This window comes from Odocoileus virginianus, chromosome 34 (assembly GCF_023699985.2).
Source record: "Odocoileus virginianus isolate 20LAN1187 ecotype Illinois chromosome 34, Ovbor_1.2, whole genome shotgun sequence".
Lineage (NCBI taxonomy): Eukaryota > Metazoa > Chordata > Mammalia > Artiodactyla > Cervidae > Odocoileus > Odocoileus virginianus.
The window spans coordinates 21,765,781-21,785,369 of record NC_069707.1 but is presented as its reverse complement, the minus strand read 5'-3'; the positions used below and the strand labels follow the sequence as shown (position 1 = coordinate 21,785,369).

General features: G+C 38.8%; 1 protein-coding gene across 3 annotated transcripts in view; it reads left to right on the top strand.

Annotated features, from left to right (window-relative positions):
- PEX3 (peroxisomal biogenesis factor 3) overlaps positions 1–19,589 on the top strand; it is a 34,094-nt gene that overhangs the window by 4,726 nt on the left and 9,779 nt on the right. For 2 of the 3 annotated variants that reach the window (XM_070461495.1, XM_070461493.1), the window contains exons 2-5: positions 4,456–4,587; positions 10,128–10,209; positions 17,974–18,017; positions 19,406–19,530. In XM_070461495.1, coding sequence (XP_070317596.1) covers positions 4,456–4,587; positions 10,128–10,209; positions 17,974–18,017; positions 19,406–19,530 — 383 coding nt within the window. The remainder of the gene's footprint in view (positions 1–4,455; positions 4,588–10,127; positions 10,210–17,973; positions 18,018–19,405; positions 19,531–19,589) is intronic. The other variant, XM_070461494.1, reaches the window with a different exon arrangement.

Sequence of the window (19,589 nt, the reverse complement as noted above, 5' to 3'; positions counted from 1 at the left end):
ACTAAAGTGGCAAAATTTAGAAACTATTTCTGAAAAGAATCAATAGCAGGATTTGGTGGTCTTTTGGATGGGAGTAAAGTTGACAGATTATTTTCAAACTCTTACAGAAATTATTAACCTAATAAAATAGTTATATTGCAGAATTTTCATCCATAAAGACACTAAGCAATGATTTTAGAAAACCAAGTTTATGATATAGAAGGGCTTCCCTTGTGACTCAGCTGATAAAGGATCCACCTGCAATGTGGGAGACCTGGCTTCAGTCCCTGGGTTAGGAAGATCCCCTGGAGAAAGGAAAGGCTACCCACTCCAGTATTCTTGCCTGGAGAATTCTATGAATTGTACAGTCCACGGGATCATAAAGAGCCAGACACAACTGAGAGACTTTCACTTCACTTCATGATATAAAAAGACTAGAAGACATTTTGCTTTGCCATCCATGTTCTGAAAGGAAACCTCCAAACATTTTACATTTATTTTTTGAGATATTTAATGAATTCTCGTTATTTATAACTAAGTCATAACTAAAGAAGAAATTTTAAAGCTCCTATAATCCCAACCTTTCATTTTTATGAAGAAATTTAAACCCAGAAAGATGGGACATGCTTAAAAGTTTTCTACCTAGTTGATGCCTCAGCTATCAGTATCTGTTCTCTTTCACACCAGAATTCAAGCAGCAAGTCAGGTATATAGATCCTGAGCTCCATATTTTAGGCAATGAATTCTCTGCCTTCATTCTTATTTCCCTAGGGAGACAAATCTGACCAAAAAACCCCAGAATTTGTGAATTTTGAGAATGAGAAGCTGGATAAATTAGTCCTTGTGCAGAAACTTACTTCAGTGCTAATTCAAGGAAAAGAATGGATTATGAAATTTTACCCTAACACTGTGTGCTAGTTTGCCAGGGCTGCCATAAGAGAGTACCGCATACTGAGTGGCTTAAGCAAGAGAAACTTACTGTCTCACAGCTCTGGAGGCCAGAATTTAGTCTCTCTAAGGGCTGTGAGAGAAGGCTCTGTCTCAGGCCCGTCTCCTCGGCTCGTAGATAACTCTCTCCCCCCATGCCTTCATGCCATTGTCCCTCTACACACGTCTGTCCAGACTTCCCCCTTTTATAAGATCCACCAGTCATGATGGATCAGGCCCATCTAATGACTTTCTCACTTGATTATTGCTACAAAGACCCTATCTCCAAATAATGTCATTTCCTGAAATACTGGGGCTTCAACGTGTTAATTTGGGGTAGGACACTCTTCAATCCATAATAACTTATTCTTTTAGCTTTAGTAACCATATACTACAGTTACCAAAGAGACAGTTCAGTTAGCTGAACTTGAACAATACAGGTTTGAACTGTGCTAGACTTTTTATAGGGAGCTTCCCTGGTGGCTCAGCGGTAAAGAATCCTCCTGCAATGCAGGAGACACAGGTTCAGTCCTTGGGTCGGGAAGGTCCCCTGGAGAAGGAAATGGCAACCCACTCTAGTATTCTTGCTGGGAAAATACCATGGACAGAGGAGCCTGGTGGGCTACGGTCTGTGGGGTCGCAAAGTGTCAAACACAGCTGAAGTGAGTGAACATGCATGCACACAGGCAGAACACTTCTATGCAGACTTTTTTCAGTAAATAATAGCATCCAGGTCCCATCACTTCATGGCAAATAGATGGGGAAACAGTGGAAACAGTGGCTGACTTTATTTTTCTGAGCTCCAAAATCACTGCAGATGGTGATTGCAGCCATGAAATTAAAAGACACTTACTCCTTGGAAGAAAGGTTATGACCAACCTAGACAGCATATTAAAAAGCAGAGACATTACTTTGTCAACAAAGGTCCATCTAGTCAAGGCTATGGTTTTTCCAGTGGTCATGTATGGATATGAGAGTTGGACTATAAAGAAAGCTGAGCGCAGAAGAATTGATGCTTTTGAACTGTGGTGTTGGAGAAGACTCTTGAGAGTCCCTTGGACTGCAAGGAGATCCAACCAGTCCATCCTGAAGGAGATCAGTCCTGTGGGTGTTCATTGGAAGGACTGATGTTGAAGCTGAAAGTCCAATACTTTGGTCACCTGATGCGAAGAACTGACTCATTTGAAAAGACCCTGATGTTGGGAGGGATTGAGGGCTGGAGGAGAAGGGGACGACAGAGGATGAGATGGTTGGATGGCATCACCGATGCCATGGACATGGTTTTGGGTGGACTCTGGGAGTTGGTGATGGACAGGGAGGCCTGGCGTGCAGCGGTTCATGGGGTCGCAGAGTCGGACACGACTGAGCAGCTGATCTGGACTGAAGTGCAGCACTGCGGATCCTCAGCTGGTTGAATGCAAGGGCGCAGAACTGCAGTGGGCCCACTGTAAAGTTGCATGCAGATTTTCCACTTCTTGAGGGAGTGTTCTGCACTCCTAATGCTGGAGATGTTGAAAAGGTCAACTGTAGTCCCTAAAGGACTTTTAACAAGACACTCTTGAAAATTTAATGAAAGCAGTGGACCTTCTCCTCAGGAAAGCACATAGACCAATCAAATCTATTGTTACTCCAGAAAATTCTTAACTGTTCAAGTGGTATCATTGCAGCATTTCACTTTACACTATTATTGTTTGAGGAATAATAATCATTTTGCACGAAATTTTTAGCGATCAGGCAAATAAAAGCAATTCACTGAGAAGTTGTTATGTAAGAGTTGCCTGTCAAAGAGTTACTTTGTGAAACATAAATCAGTTTCTTCATTCTGTTAGTATTACAGCACTGTCCTCAGTTTATTGAGGCTGGATTATGAAAAGGGTAGCTCTGGAGCCATTTAGGTGAATTTTTATTTTTTCTTTACAGATGAGTATAATACATTTATTTGCATACAAACAAAAGCAATCACACTTTGTTTCTAATTATTTGTAGCACATACTCTTTCACTGAACTATGACTTCTAAGATATATAACATAACAGTTCATCTGTATTGCTTACATTAGTGAAAATAATTCAGGATATGTATTCACTTTGATGTTCCTAGAGGACTATCTCTTCCCCACTGATGACAAACAGATCAAATCCATTTATTGAGCTCAAGTACAATCCTCATGTTCTTCTTGTCCTAGTGAAGGCTACAGACAATTGGAGGTAGGTGAGGATTAGTTACTTCCTGCAACCTTGTTGCCAAGTTATTATGAAACAAATCTGGCACACGTTAAAACATCTGTTAGCAAGCATAGATTAAAACAGTATCATTACTTGTTCTGTAAATTCATTGAAATTCCAGTGTCCTTTCTTGGCGCAGCAACAACCACAGGTAAAAGATTTACTGGAAGCAAATGCAACAATATTCTCGATATAGGATTCTGTCGGCCTTTTGGTTAACTCTTGTCTAAGAATCCTTTGAACTATCCCTATAAGGTGAAGGACTTGCTAGGTTGGTGTGTTCTTGTTCAAATGAATATTACTAAAATGTTTTAGCTAACCCAGCATCTTAAACATTTAATCTGTAAAAAGCCATTTCTGATATTTATTGTGCTTGATAAAAGTTAGTTTAAGTACTTACACCTTGAAATGTGGCTTTTGACCAGATGCTAACTAACCATGCCAGAGTGTTCACTTTACCAGCCAGGACAATTGATTGCCCACAGGGTGTGACTAAAATGTGCCCATTTATGTTACACTGTCGATACTAAAATGTGTTAAGGTAAATTACAGGCACACGACCCCACCTATATTTTTATACTGTTACAAGTAGAAATTTCTGTACCCTCTTCCCCCTCCCTTTTTCACATAAGTTTCTAGTTTTCCGTGTCTGCCTGACTACCTACCTTTTTTTTAGTCTTCCTTTTACATTTGTTATTACATTTTAAAAAATACTGTATTTTGATTGAAGAAAATATGGAAACCATAGAGAAGCAAGCAGAAGGAAAAAAATCACCCACTATCCCACTCTTCAGCAGTGATCATTGTTTAATATATATTAGAAATTAAAATCCATCTGTGACATATATGTCTACTTACATTAAAAGCAAAACTTTAAGGATCTTATTTTATTATCTAACAATATAACATGGATATTTCCTTGAGTCATGAACTATTTAGCAATGTGGTTTTTAATAGCTATAAGATTCCATTGTACGGCTAGGCCATAATGTATTTAAACAGTTCCCTTTTGTTGGACACTTAGAATATCTCCAGTTCACTATTAAAGGGATCGCCTGACTTTGTAGACTTAATTCCTTTCTGTTTCTTCAGACTTCATCTTTATATACCCATCTGCCATTGACTTTTAAAATGCCAATCTCCTTTTCTTTACGTTGCAATTCTTATATAATTCTTTAATTTAGGTTTTTAAAAGTTGTGATTTTTAGCTTTTCACTAATATAAGCCCTGTATTTGGAAAACTTGGGTTAAAAATACTGTTTGGAATTTTTAATACTCTAATAAGCTGGATTAGTATACTAACTTGTTTTTGAAAATAATTTTAGGAGTATATATCCTGGGGAAATATGGACAGAAGAAAATCAGAGAAATACAAGAAAGGGAGGCTGCAGAATACATTGCCCAAGCGCGACGACAGTATCATTTTGAAAGTAACCAGAGGACTTGTAACATGACAGGTGAGACAGAGAAATATTTATACACATATGAAGTTGCTTGATGATTTATATTAATATACATATCTCCAGGAGCAAAGTTAGAGGAAGAGGCAAAAATGACAAATCTAGCAAGTGATTACATGATTTAACTGAAACACATCATTTAATATGGATTTTAAAATCAATGTAAATTAATAAGGCAACATAACTGCTAGTTTATTCATTTTCTTTATTCATCCAGCAAATACTCAGGACTGGAGAAGCATAGGGTGAGCAGTTGAAGAAAAAAAAGACCTGACATTCAGAGTTTATGTGCTAGTGGGAGAAAATGATGATAAACACCAGGTAAATAGCTTTAAGCAGTGGTAACTGTTGATAAGGAGAATGAGCTGTGTGAGAGGTGGGGATGCTGTTTAAGGTCGGGCTGCCGATAGAATCAGGCCTCTGCCTCTGGGGAGAAATTCAGTGGGACAGTGGAGAGAGCCCTGCAGAATGCCTGAGGTGGAAACATGCTTGGCCGTTCCCATATATGAGAAGCAGCAGAAAGGCTATGTGGCTGGAGGAGCATGAGCAATGGAAGAAGAGTGATAGGAGATAAGGTTGCAGGAGTGCCCTGATGCCCTCTGGCCGTGTGGGCCATGGCAAAGAGTCCTAAGTTTCTTGCACTTAGAGAGGCCTCTGCAGAGCTGTCCGTCTAGCACAGAAGTATGCATTCAGCCAGTGTGGAACAGTGGCAATAATTTAATCTCCAGAGCTAGAAACCTCCTGGAAGGATGCTGTAACAAAATCAGCTGCCCATATTTGAGGAAGGCAAGGTGTTGTGATCTATTTTTCTTAACTCCTTGAATTAGTCCTCAAATTCTCGTCAAACTTGATTTTCTTTTTTTGCTGTTTAAAGTTTAATCCTTTTCTTCCTTTTCTTTCAAGAACAACTAATTTAGAAAAAATTGATAAAGGTAGGTTCTTTTTGTTCAACTTTAAAAGTAGAATTTTTTTTTTCAAGGTTGGAGGAACTTTATTTTTAGTTTAGTCTCATTTGACAGATAAAGAGACTGGAATGAAGAAAGTTAAGAGACACATTTAGTTGTGGCCATAGAATGGTTTTTAATGTTTGAAATAATAATACTTCAGTCTGTAGAGAAAAAATTAATCATAAATGCTCTATATGTAAAATGGCAACTCAGATAAGAAGTAAGTGAGAGCACAGGTTCAAGGTGGAGGCAGTTCTGGTTCCATCCCTGGTTTTGCTTGTGTCTTTGGGCAAATCTAAATGTAGTTCTTTCTCTATAAAATGATCATCATAAAACCCACTTCATAAATATTTTATGAGGAAGTGATGAGATAATTTATATAAGGAGCTTGATATGTAATAAATGCTCAGTAACGAACAACTTTTTTAAAATTACATGTTTCTTTGAATCAGTATTTAGCTTTCAACATAGTAGTGCTACCAAGGGCATTTTAATGAATTTTTAGAGAATAAGAACGGTCCGTTTTTCCTTTCCTTTTTTTAAGGAAAAAACATCTCATCTCTTGAATGAGAGTTTAATTTTTTTTTTTTTAATTTTTATTTTATTTTCGGCTGTACTGGGTCTTTGTTATGGCCTGTGGGCTTAGTTGCCCCATGGCATGTGGGATCTTAGCTCCACGACCAGGGATCGAACCCATACCCCCTGCAATGGAAGACGAAGTCTTAACCACTGGACCACCAGGGATGTCCCTGAGAAATTCTTTAAATTCTGTAGTGCTTTACAATTTTCAGAAGTTTCACACACATAATTTTTTTTTCTTTTATTTTTATTAGTTGGAGGCTAATTACTTTACAGTATTGTAGTGGTTTTTGCCATACATTGACATGAATCAGCCATGGATTTACATGTGTTCCCCATCCTGAACCCTCCCTCCCACCTCCCTCCCCATCCCATCCCTCTGGGTCTTCCCAGTGCACCAGCCCCAAGCACTTGTCTCATGCATCCAACCTGGACTGGTAATCTGTTTCACACTTGATAATATACATGTTTCAGTGCTATTCTCTCAGATCATCCCACCCTCGCCTTCTCCCATAGAGTCCAAAAGTCTGTTCTATACATCTGTGTCTCTTTTTCTGTCTTGCATATAGGGTTATCGTTACCATCTTTCTAAATTCCATATATATGTGTTAGTATACTGTATTGGTCTTTATCTTTCTGGCTTACTTCACTCTATATAATGGGCTCCAGTTTCATACATCTCATTAGAACTGATTCAAATGTATTCTTTTTAATGACTGAGTAATATTCCATTGAGTATATGTACCACAGCTTTCTTATCCATTCGTCTGCTGATGGGCATCTAGGTTGCTTCCTTGTCCTGGCTATTATAAACAGTGCTGCGATGAACATTGGATTACACGTGTCTCTTTCAGATCTGGTTTTCTCGGTCACACACATAATTTCATATAATCCCATAATAACCCTCCCCTTTCCACCCCCCCTCCACTGTTATAATGTCCCTCCTGCTGTTCCCTCGTTCCCCTGGTAATGACTAATTTAAGAACAGTTCGTTTCTAGTTATTACTCCAATTTTTAAAAACTGGAAAAAGCTAACTTCTGGGGTCTGAAAATTTATCTCAGTTTGACACGGACCCTTGTGTCAGTTTAAGTGCTCTGAGAAGCACAGCTCAGATGCAGCTAGCTGTACAGAAGACTGACCAGGAGGACGCCCCGCAGAATAAGGCAGGGAGCAGAGCTCCCCAGCAGCGCCTTCTGCCCGCGGTGCAGCTGTGACGCTGTGACTAGAAGGGGCAAAGGAAGGAGGGCCGGGTGAGAAGAGACTGACTACAGCCCAGTTCTCGGAAGTCTTGGCAGGCCACTCAGGAGTCCTGGGTCCTCAGAGCTCTGGTAGAGGAGCCCCTCGGAAGTGGGCCTGCTCTTGTGTCCTCACTAAGGAACTGTCCCTGTCTGGGAGCAGTGGTGACCCCGAGACGGGGCAGCTAGAGCTGTCGGTCACTCATGGCTCCTCCCAGCAGAAAGTGTGTGGATAGCACTTTCCGTGACCATCACACCCCTCAGATGAATAGACAGCTGATACAAGGCAGCTAAAGCTAAAATATGGTGCTAAAAGCCAAAATAGAGCTTCACTGAAAAAATTTCCAAATTAGCTTTCTGGTGTATATTGATAATGGGGTTACAAATCATATAATTAAATTTCTATTCTTTTGAGTAACAGGTAATGACCATAGTAGAAAAAGTTAGTGCTTTTAGGTAAATATAATTAGTTTTTTAACATAAGAACTTGGTCCTAGTTTGAAAGATAGCATCTAGTGGAATGCCTCTGTGCCCTGCCCATTGACTTTATCATGTTCATGATCTTTATTAAAGATTTGGAAAGAGTGCCTATTAAATTTACACATGACACAATGCTTGGATGTGTAACTGACACTACAAATGAAGTTTTGGAATACAGAATAGTCTAGTCCCATTTAATTGATAGACTGGGATAAAAGAATTGTTCTGCATTAAAAGTGAATTGTACTGAGTCAGGATTATCTAAACTTGCTTAGGAGCAGGATGTATGAGAAGAGACTGGGAATTCTAGGTGAGCATAAGCTTATTATGAACAGAGTAGGATATGACTTCTGGAAATATTAATTTAATCTTAAACTGCAGTAGTAAAGTCTGTGGTTCAACTAAAAGGTAGTTACAACATGCTCTGTGGTAGTCAACACAAGTCCATTTCTGCCTCTCACATATTAAAAAGATACAAACTGGAATGTGTCAGAAGAAGCCAAATAAGTTTAATATTAAAAAGGGCTTACAGTTACTGAGCACTTCCATGTGTAAAGAAGCAGTGTTTTAAATGCCTTTTATCCTTAACCCTTACACAGTCCTGTAAGGTAGATCCACGGTCTCCCTCAGTTTACAGATGAGGAAACTGAGGCATGGGGTTAAATGATTTGCTCAAGGTCACACAGATTCAAGGTGGGTGAAGGCTTGTCCTGTGATTTGTGGTTGCACTAGGGGTGTTTATCATGGAGGCAGATGCCTAGAACAAGACATGGAAGCTGTAGTCAACTCAATACAGAAACATACTTGTTCAGTGTCAGTACAGATGGCTGAGAGAGAAGAATAGCCTTGTCTTCAGTTGAGTATGCTCAAGTGGAAAGTCAGGAGCTCTTATCTCTCCTGAGATAAGAGAATTACTAAAGAGATTTCTCTTAAACCATGTCATCATACCACATAATCTTTAAAGTTCCCTACTAATCGCATTTCCTAAATGTAAGACTCTAGCACTGCTCTTTCTTGGTAGGATAAAATATCATGTTTAGGCTAGATACATATATACCATGGACACTAAGAATCCACATTTTACATTGACTCTGAGCTCCTGCTATTGCTAGTGGTCTCAGCAACTTAGGTGATTTAATCTTGTGCCTTGAGGAAATATGCTGAAGCAACACAGTGCAGTGCTGAGGTAAAGGATTAGAGTAGGTCAGAAGCTGAACTTATATAGAAAAAAAAATTAACATGGATTTTATAGTTAATGTCCTGCCTAGTCAAGAAGTAAAAATCATACACTAAAGTTTTCCCTTTTAGAATACGGCATTTGTAATCTCTGATATTTTTTCATATTGTTATCATTGCTTCTTTAGTGTTAGACATTCACTTTAAATTTATGTGTTTACACTTCTACAACATTTCTTATACCATGCATAGAGCCATAAAAAAAGTAACTTTCACAAATTACATGCAGTCTCTTTTCATTGAGTATTACATCTTATTTTATCTTCATGTTGGTATTCAGAGTTACAGGCAGTAGCCACTGTTAAAACCAAAACTACAGCTCAGCAGTTCTTAGTTTCTGTTAATAGCCTGATGCACTTTTTCTAGGTTATAACAAATGCCTGTGCTTTCTGGTGGTGGTTGGTGGTTTAGTCGCTCAGTCATGTCCGACTCTTGTGACCCCATGGACTGTAGCCCGCCAGTCTCCCCTGTCCATGGGATTTTCCAGGCAAGAATGCTGGAGTGGGTTGCCATTGCCTTCTCCAGGGGATCTTCCTGACCCAGGGATTGAACTCAGGTCTCCTGCATTGCAGGCAGATTCTTTACCAACTGAGCCACTAGGGAAGCCCATTGCTGTGTAGTAACTTTAATAACTAAATGTTTTCTAAAGTTATAAATAAAATGTGAAGCAAAAGAATTAGCCAAAGATAAAATATCATTTTATTAAATCAGAAATAAACATTTTTTTAAAAGATCTGCAAAAATAAAGAATTATCCATAGTCCATAGGTCAAAGACCAACCCTGTTAAGATTTGGGAATTCTTCCCATTTTTTTTCCTATATGTACTTGTGATCATAAAAGGTATATGCATAATTTTGCTTCATGTGAGCAGGTAAGTGACTTATTAGTGTGTAACTAGTTTTTATTATTAAAAATTTATTTGAAAGCTCCAGCCTTCACCTTCCCTCCTGACACTCATTAATTTGCTAGCTCTGTCATGTAGCCCAAAACAATGTGCATTTCTCGGGGAAGGCAGTCCTGTCACTCATGAACTTTCTCATTTTCTGTTTGTATTACAGTGCTGTCCATGCTCCCAACACTGAGAGAGGCCTTGATGCAGCAACTCAACTCAGAGAGCCTTACAGCTCTGCTGAAAACCAGGTAAACGCAAGTTACAGCAATTCTCATTTATGCAGCAGGCTGACAGTTTATAGACTGTACCTGAAATAGTTTTCAAAAGTCTTTAATTTCCTTATTTTTCTGTCTAATTAAAGCTTAGGATAAGTAGGTACATTTAGAAAAAATATTTACTAACAATATCGTTGAATTCATATTTTGTCCATTTGTTTATGCTCTGATGTGCAAAGTATTTAGGGTGACAGTATTTGTATGTATCTAGTTTTCATGTGAAGAGGTCTTCTGTCACTTTGATACTTATTCAGAAATATAATTTTGAGTACTTATTGAATGTGTTGCTGAACCAGATATTATGAAGCTGCCAGTTACATTAAATATTGTGTCTCTTAAAGAGTTTACAGTGTAATAGATACAGCATGTGAACATGCATTTCAAATAAATAAGGCATATGAGCTTACATCTTATATGATTAGTAAGACGAAGTACAAATAAAACATGAACGTATGATATGATTTATCATACCCTGACAGCGTACTGTGTACACTGTTTCACACAGAGGCCCTTATATATGGAGCATAATGTGTATTATTTTTGTTTAGTTGCTAACTTGTATCTGACTCTTTTGCAACCACGTGACTGCAGTCCACCAGGCTCCCGTCTATGGGACGTCCTGGGCAAGAATACTGGAGCGGGTTGCCGTTTCCTTCTCCATGAATCTTCCCGATCCAGGGATCACACCCACGTCTCCTGCATTGGCAGACAGATTACCACTGATCCACCTGGGAAGCCTGCAGTGTGTATTGGAATACTGTAATTTAGTGTGATGCTGTGTCAATTTAAAAAGATTTCCAGAAGGAAATGCTGCTTCTTTTAATGGACAAGAAGAGGGTAGGGGTGAGGAGTGGAGAAAGGTTTCACTGAAGGTATTTTAATCATTGGGGCCTTAGCAAAAAATACTCACCTGCCTTGTAACCATCCTTCAGTAGGCAGGGGATAGAAAGTGCTCTTTCTGGGGTGTCTCTCTGTGCCAGGCCTGGTGCTGGATACATTACTCCCAGTTAATTTCTGCAATATCCTTGTGAGGCAGATAGTATCTATCATCTGCACTTTGCAAATAGAAATTTAGTGTTCAGGCAGATGATATAGCAATCTGGAAAGTTCCTTTGAAAACATTTTGTATAATCAAGTCGTACCTTCCAAAATAACAATGGATTTGTGTACTCGGGTACGCAAATGGATTTGTATACAATAGATTTGTGTAGTGTTGTTGGACAGTGTAAATTGTAATTTTTTAATTGGAAAACATACACAGCTTAGAATGGATTTAAGGCAAATTGTGTCATAAGCAGTTTTTAAAGGGTTAAAACAAAGTTTAAAAATCAAGTAACAATAAAAGAAAATGTATCCCCCCAAAAAAGTGTGAGTACCTGGATAATACACCCATTTTGCAATAGTGCAACTGAGTACATATTATTGACTGTCCATAGTCCACGCAGAGTTACAACTCTGATCATCAGCATCATGCTGACAGTTCCTAGAGTTAACTATTTTAGAAAAGGTAGAACCTGGATCTTCTCTCCTTCAACCAGTTGATCAGATTGTTTAATCTGATTAAAGTATAATGCTAACAGTAAGAATTTTTTCCCTAACTTCGTGATTCTTAGAGATTGACACACTTTTACTACTTATGGATGTAGGGTTTAATTTATAAATTAGTTCATATAATTGTATAAAGAAGAAGCATACAAGCAGATTGCTCCCAGTAAAATAAATACTTAATTACCTATATGCACATAAGGAAGAGATACAAAAATAGGCTTTAATTGCCTTAAATTTTAGGCTTATTGGGAAGACAAGACAAATGAAATAAATGAATACACTTTACTAAAAGCAGCATATCAGTAGCAACAAACCCAGTAAGTGTAGCAACAAACACAGTGGCATTCTTTCTTGGTGATTAAACATAGGATTCAAGGTAATTAAGATAAGGTCTCTGTTCCTTAAGACCTTGTCATCCAAAGGAGGAATTAGATAAAATACATTGTCTTAATTCAAGATTTATTGTGGTTCAGTTCAGTTCAGTCACTCAGTCATGTCCGACTCTTTGCGACCCCATGAACCACAGCACACCAGGCCTCCCTGTCCATCACCAACTCCCAAAGTTTACTCAAACTCATGTCCGTTGAGTCAGTGATGCCATCCAACTATCTCATCCTCTGTCGTCCTCTTCTACTCCTGCCCCCAACCCCTCCCAACATCAGGGTCTTTTCCAATGAGTCAACTCTTCGCATGAGGTGGCCAAAGTACTGGAGTTTCAGTTTCAGCATCAGTCCTTCCAATGAACACCCAGGACTGATTTCCCTTAGGATGGACTGGTTGGATCTCCTTGCAGTCCAAGGGACTCTCGAGAGTCTTCTCCAACACCATAGTTCAAAAGCATCACTTTTTCAGCACTCAGCTTCCTTCACAGTCCAACTCTCACATCCATACATGACCACTGGAAAAACCATAGCCTTGACTAGACGGACTTTTGTTGGCAGAGTAATGTTTCTGCTTTTTAATATGCTGTCTAGGTTGGTCATAACTTTCCTTCCAAGGAGTGAGCGTCTTTTAGTTTCATGGCTGCAATTACCATCTGCAGTGATTTTGGAGCCCAAAAAAATAAAGTCTGACACTGTTTCTACTGTTTCCTCATCTATTTGCCATGAAGCGATGGGACCAGATGCCATGATCTTAGTTTTCTGAATGTTGAGCTTTAAGCCAACTTTTTCACTCTCCTCTTTCACTTGCATCAAGAGGCTCTTTAGTTCCTCTTCACTTTCTGCCATAAGGGTGGTGTCATCTGCATATCTGAGGTTATTGATATTTCTCCCGGCAATCTTGATTCCAGCTTGTGCTTCTTCCAGCCCAGCATTTCTCATGATGTACTCTGCATATAAGTTAAATAAGCAGGGTAACAATATACAGCCTTGACATACTCCTTTTCCTATTTGGAACCAGTCTGTTGTTCCATGTACAGTTCCAACTGTTGCTTCCTGACCTGCATATAGGTTTCTCAACAGGCAGGTCAGGTGGTCTGGTATTCGCATCTCTTTAAGAATTTTCCACAGTTTATTGTGATCCACACAAACAAAGGCTTTGGCGTAGTCAATAAAGCAGAAATCGATGTTTTTCTGGAACTCTCTTGCTTTTTCAATGATCCAGGGGATGTTAGCAATTTGATCTCTGGTTCCTCTGCCTTTCCTAAAACCAGCTTGAACATCTGGAATTTCACGGTTCACATATTGCTGAAGCCTGGCTTGGAGAATTTTGAGCATTACTTTACTAGCGTATGAGATGAGTGCAATTGTGCGGTAGTTTGAGCATTCTTTGACATTGCCTTTCTTTGGGATTGGAATGAAAACTGACCTTTTCCAGTCCTGTGGCCACTGCTGAGTTTTCCACATTTGCTGGCATATTGAGTGCAGCACTTTAATAGCATCATCTTTCAGGATTTGAAATAGCTCAACTGGAATTCCATCACCTCCACTAGCTTAGTTCATATTGATGCTTTCTAAGGCCCACTTGACTTCACATTCCAGGATGTCTGGCTCTAGGTGAGTGATCACACCATTATGATTATCTGGGTCATGAAGATCTTTTTTGTAAATTTCTTCTGTGTTTTCCTGCCACCGCTTCTTAATATCTTCTGCTTCTGTTAGGTCCATACCATTTCTGTCCTTTATTGAACCCATCTTTGCATGAAATGTTCCCTTGGTAACTCTAATTTTCTTGAAGAGATCTCTAGTCTTTCACATTCTTTTGTTTTCCTCTGTTTCTTTGCATTGATCTCTGAGGAAGGCTTTCTTATCTCTCCTTGCTATTCTTTGGAACTCTGCATTCAAATGGGTATAGCTTTCCTTTTCTCCTTTGCCTTTCACTTCTCTTCTTTTCACAGCTATTTGTAAGACCTCCTCAGACAACCATTTTGCCTTTTTGCATTCCTTTTCCATGGGGATGGTCTTGATCCCTGTACTATGGTCTTGTCTCCTGTACAATGTCACAAACCTCCGTCCATAATTCATCAGTCTTTCTGTCTATCACATCTAGTCCCTTAAATCTATTTCTCACTTCCACTGTATAGTCATAAGGGATTTGATTTAGGTCATACCTGAATGGTCTAGTGGTTTTCCCTACTTTCTTCAATTTAAGTCTGAATTTTGCAATAAGGAGTTCATGATCTGAGCCACAGTCAGCGGCTGGTCTTGTTTTTGCTGACTGTACAGATCTTTTCCATCTTTGGCTGCAAAGAATATAATCAGTCTGATTTCATTGTTGACCATCTGGTGATGTCCATGTGTAGAGTCTTCTCTTGTGCTGTTGGAAGAAGGTGTTTTCTATGACCAGTGTGTTTTCTTGGCAAAACTCTATTATTGTGGTTAATCTGTGTTAAAAAGTAAAAGCAAAATGTGGGAAGAAAATGTGAGAGGCTAGAGAACAAAGGGATTAATTTTTATGAGTAAACCTGGGCAGCTTTAAAGAAAAGGCATGAGCCCTCTTTTCTTTACACACAGAGAGGAGAATTCTTGGAAGGATAAGATGGACAACAGTTCTCATCATTGCCTGTTTCCTCCATAAATATTTTCATGTTATTTTTTCTTACCTTTCTTTTGATTTGAAATTGTTATATTCAGTTGGTGGCAGTGAAGTTTCAGTGGCAAAGAATCTTAAACATCCTTCATCACAGAGAGGCAGAACACTTAGAAAGGATTAGTTTAATTCTTAATTTGGTAATATATTTTGGTAACATTAAAGAGCCTGGTCATATTTAACTTGGAGTTGATTTCCATTAGACAAATCATTTGATAGGAATCTTGGCATAGAAAGTACCCTTTACATAGGTTCAGAATTAAAATCTTTTAAAAAGATAAGGTGAATTTTTTTTTCATTTTTTGTAAATGCATCCATTAAAAATGATCACCACAATCAAGCTAGTTAGTATATCTGTCACTTCACATAGTTACCATTTTTTTAACATGTAGTGAGAACACCTAAGATCTCTGCTCAGGAAATTCCAAGTATACAGAAGCATTATTAACTGTATTTACCATACTGTACATTAGGTCTCATCTCAATTAAATCTTCCTGGGTAGCTCACGTGGTAAAGAATCTGCCCTCAATGTGGGAGACCTGAGTGCAATCCTTGGATCAGGAAGATCCCTTGGAGAAGGGCGTGGCAGCCCACTCCAGTATTCTTGCGTGGAGAATCCCAAGGACAGAGGAGCCTGGCGGGCCACAGGCCATGGGGTCACACAGAGTCAGACACGACTGAGCGACTACCGATTTCACTTTCACCTCAATCTACTTTTAAGTCTCCTAGCAGTGAATGTCAAAGTGAAGAAATGTCCTGTGCGGCCGTAATTCTGTCCTGTCCCACCAAAATCATGCCAGCTAAGTACAGTTTCAAGACAGAAAGCCTTAATTTGCCTTTTCATAGCCAACTGCTATTGAGTACTTCCTGTGTTAAAATTTTGGAACTGCTATTTCCTTACTTCATTTAGAATCTCGGTAAGAATCACTTTGAGATTTATCTTAGGCAGCATTCAAGAGATGTGATTTAACTGCATTAAAATACCTAATCCTTGAATTATGGTTGATTCCCAGTTTAATTTAGGATTGAACAAGGCTGCAGTAGGGCCCCAGTAGGATTTTCTCCATGTAGCTATCAAACTTGTGCCATCTAGTAAAAGGTTACCTGAAGTCTGCAGTCCCTCCAGTGGCAAAGAAAGATAAGAAACTAGTAATACCCCACAGTTGTAATGGTAGTTCAACTTCTTATTGAAATGTAAATTTATGTCTGATAATAATAATAAAGAATATGGGATTGTATTTTTGTCATTTTTTAAATTTCATTTTTCTTGCAATTTATTTTTATTGTATTTTACAAAAGTGTTCATCTGTGACAGATTGGAAATATGAGAACAAAAATACTGGTTCAACCACGAAGGTGATTTGAGCAGCAGTGAAGTCCATCCACATTGTACAGTGGAGTCCTATGGTGTGGTTTAAAAAAAAAAAATGATGGCTGTTATCTGTATACTATTATGGAGTGATCTCCAGGATGTACTGTTGTAAGTTTTAAGAAGTTAAAGGAAAGGTGTATATAGTATGCTCCGGTGGCTCAGACAGTGAAGAGTCTGCCTGCGGTGCGGGGGACCAGGGTTTGATCCCTGGGTGGGGAAGATCCTCTGGAGAAAGCATTGGCAACCCACTCCAGTATTCTTGCCTGGGAAGTCCCATGGTTGGAGGAGCCTAGCAGGCTACAGCCCATGGGGTCTCAAAGAGTTGGACACAACTGAGTGACTTCAGTTTCACTTTTCACCAGTTGTCTAAAGATAAACTATGTTTAGTGCTTGAAAAGCAATGTCTAAAGTGATAGTAAAATAAATGAAATAACCTAAATGTGTATCTAGTTGGTGTCGTAATCACAAAAACAGAAATTGTGCTGTACCTGCGTGCTTAGTCATGTCCAACTCTTTGTGATCCTGCCAGGCTCCCCTGTCCATGGGGTTTTCCAGGCAAGAATACTGGAGCAGATCGCCATTTTCTTCGCCAGGGGACCCTCCCGACCCAGGGGTCAAACCCATGTCTCCTGTGTCTCCTGTATTGCAGGCAGATTCTTCACCCACTGAGTCATCAGGGAAACCCAGCAGAAACTATGCCAAGTGACTTTAAAACGGAAATTTGATTGTGTATTTTTAGTGGGATATATACTCTTAGAGCATACAAAATTGAAAAAACAAAAACCTTAAACTCTTTTCAGTATTGCTATTCTGAGACTGTTGTCCACAGAGTGAGGGATGAGGCAAATTGTAATTATATTGGTTTCACTGATTTCTAGTGCAGGCAGAAAGGAATACAGTTATAAGATTAATGAGATTATTTTTTTAAAAAGTGATCCTAATTTTGAATTAGAAGTATAAATATGAATTCATGATGTACTTTATCCTTTAATATATGTGCATATAAATAAATAAATACACACATATAGTACACTAGCTGAGTCTTCTGAAAAGGCTTAGAAATAATGACCTGCCCCATAGGTAGTGAATCCTTAATCAAAGTCCTTAATCAAAGTTTGCAGTTTCAGACTAGCATTTTGTGCTGCTGGAAACCAGGACTCTAAGAGAAATGGATGATTTCAGACTTGCAGCAAAAATTGAACAGAATGAACCCAGACACCTTTTGTGTCTGAAAGCAAGGAAGCTATCAAAGACGAAAGGGTTCATGTCAGAAGAACTTAGGGAGTAACCGGATCGCCCCACAATAGTCAAAGACAGGCAGTTTGAACATCAATAAGGGTAACAACTGCAGTGGGTAGAAGCGCATTTAAATGCCTGTGTTTGTAATAATATTAAAAAAAATACTTACCACTGAAGGATTATAGACCTACTTCATTATTTGTAAAATAGTAAAGGGAAAGATAAATATTATTCCTGCTTTTCCTATATGATTTTATAGTGCACATATGCATGTGCTCAGAAGGAGGAGAAAGACTGGAAGGACATCCCCAGGTAATGGTGATGGTGGTCGTTTAGTTGCTAAGTCGTGTCTCTGACTCTTATGAAAATGGGTGTTGTCATCAGTTACTGAAATTATAGTCATTTTTTAGTATAGCTTATGGGCTTTGTCTCTACAGTTATAGTTATCTTGTGATAAAATATAATCAAATATTGAACTGCAAAGTTCAAAGTTTTCTATTAAATTATCTAGATTATTATTTTCATATTTTCTGATATTTTCCTTTAGGCCTTCAAACAAGCTAGAAATATGGGAGGATCTGAAGATAATAAGTAAGCCTACATATTTCAAGGCATAGCCTTAAAATATTTTTAATGGGAAATTGTTATTGTGGGTGACTCTTCTTTACCTACCACATGGAGTTGTCGTCAGGATTAAATAATTCTCATGAAGCAAGTAGATTGATGTCTGGTCATAGAAGCTACTGAGTAATGTTAGTGGTGGTGATGGTGGTATTATTGTTATAATAATACGTAAACCTATCCTAGACTACATATGTGTATATTAGGTACTGTTAGCTACAATAAAGAAAGTTTTTACTCCAACCTAAATAGTAATTTTACTTTGATATTTATGCAAACTGTGATTAGTGATAAAAATTTCAAACAAAAAGCTTCCCTAGGACAGATAGATAGATATATCTCCATGTCTCAGAACTTCATACTCTTTCTTGTGTTTTCCTGTCCATTCAGCTATAATCCTTATCAACTGAGTCATGCTTGTTGTTTAGTCATGTCTGACTCTTTGTGACCCCATGGACTACACCGTCCCAGGCTCCTCTGTCCATGGAATTTCCCAGGCAAGAATGCTGGAGTGGGTTGCCATTTCCTTCTCCAGGGGATCTTCCCGACCCAGGGATTGAACCCAGGTCTGCTGCGTAGCAGGTGGATTCTTCACCACTGAGCCACCAGGGAAGCACAGATCATGCTCACGCTTCGCCTGTTTGAAAATGAAATGAACGTGTGTAGGGCGTTCTGTGTCTCCTTCCAGCTGCTGCTGTCTCTTGTCCCCCTTGTGTAACACGAAAGGTTTCTACATCCTCTCTCTTTTCTCCTGCACGCCCCCTCACTCTCTGCCACACCTGGAGCCTGCTCTCCACTCCTGTATCTCCAGGCGGGTATCGCAAGATGAGCAGTGTTGCTAAACCCACTGGACGTTTTCCTCCTGTTGGACCCCTCAGCAAGAGTCAGCACCTTTCTCTTACCTGTTTTGAACACTGTCCTAAGCACATGTCTCTGTCTTTCTGTACCTTCCTCCATCCCTGTATGAGCTTATCCTTTATCTTCTTTTACCTGCCAATGATGGCTGGAGCTCTTCATGCTCAGCCCTCTTCTCTGATTCTGAATGAGCTCCCTGGACAGCTCAGAGTTCTGAGGCTACAACTGAATGCTTCCCAGTCCTTACACTCTTCACTGAATATATTGATTATTATCTTTATTGGTTATTGTTTCAATTAAGAGATCATTCCTAATTGACAATAAATATTTTGTAAGCAGCTAAACTATGAAATATTTTGAATTGATACATTTTTGTACTTGAAATAATTATAAATTTATTTTAAGTTGTCTTATGAAAAAATAACATAGGGATGGTTTGTGATTTTACACATTTGTTTGTGTTTTAATAATTGGTACCAAGAGGTTTTCTTTTCTCTGCAAAGGTTTCACAAGAAGTATCGTAGCTGTATACAGTACTTGCATGCTGGTGGTTCTTTTGCGAGTCCAGTTAAACATCATCGGTGGATATATTTATTTGGATAATGCAGCAGTTGGCAAAAATGGCACCGTAAGTTTAACAGACTTAAATTGATACTGCCTTATCTTTCAAGAGATTCAAAATGTAAC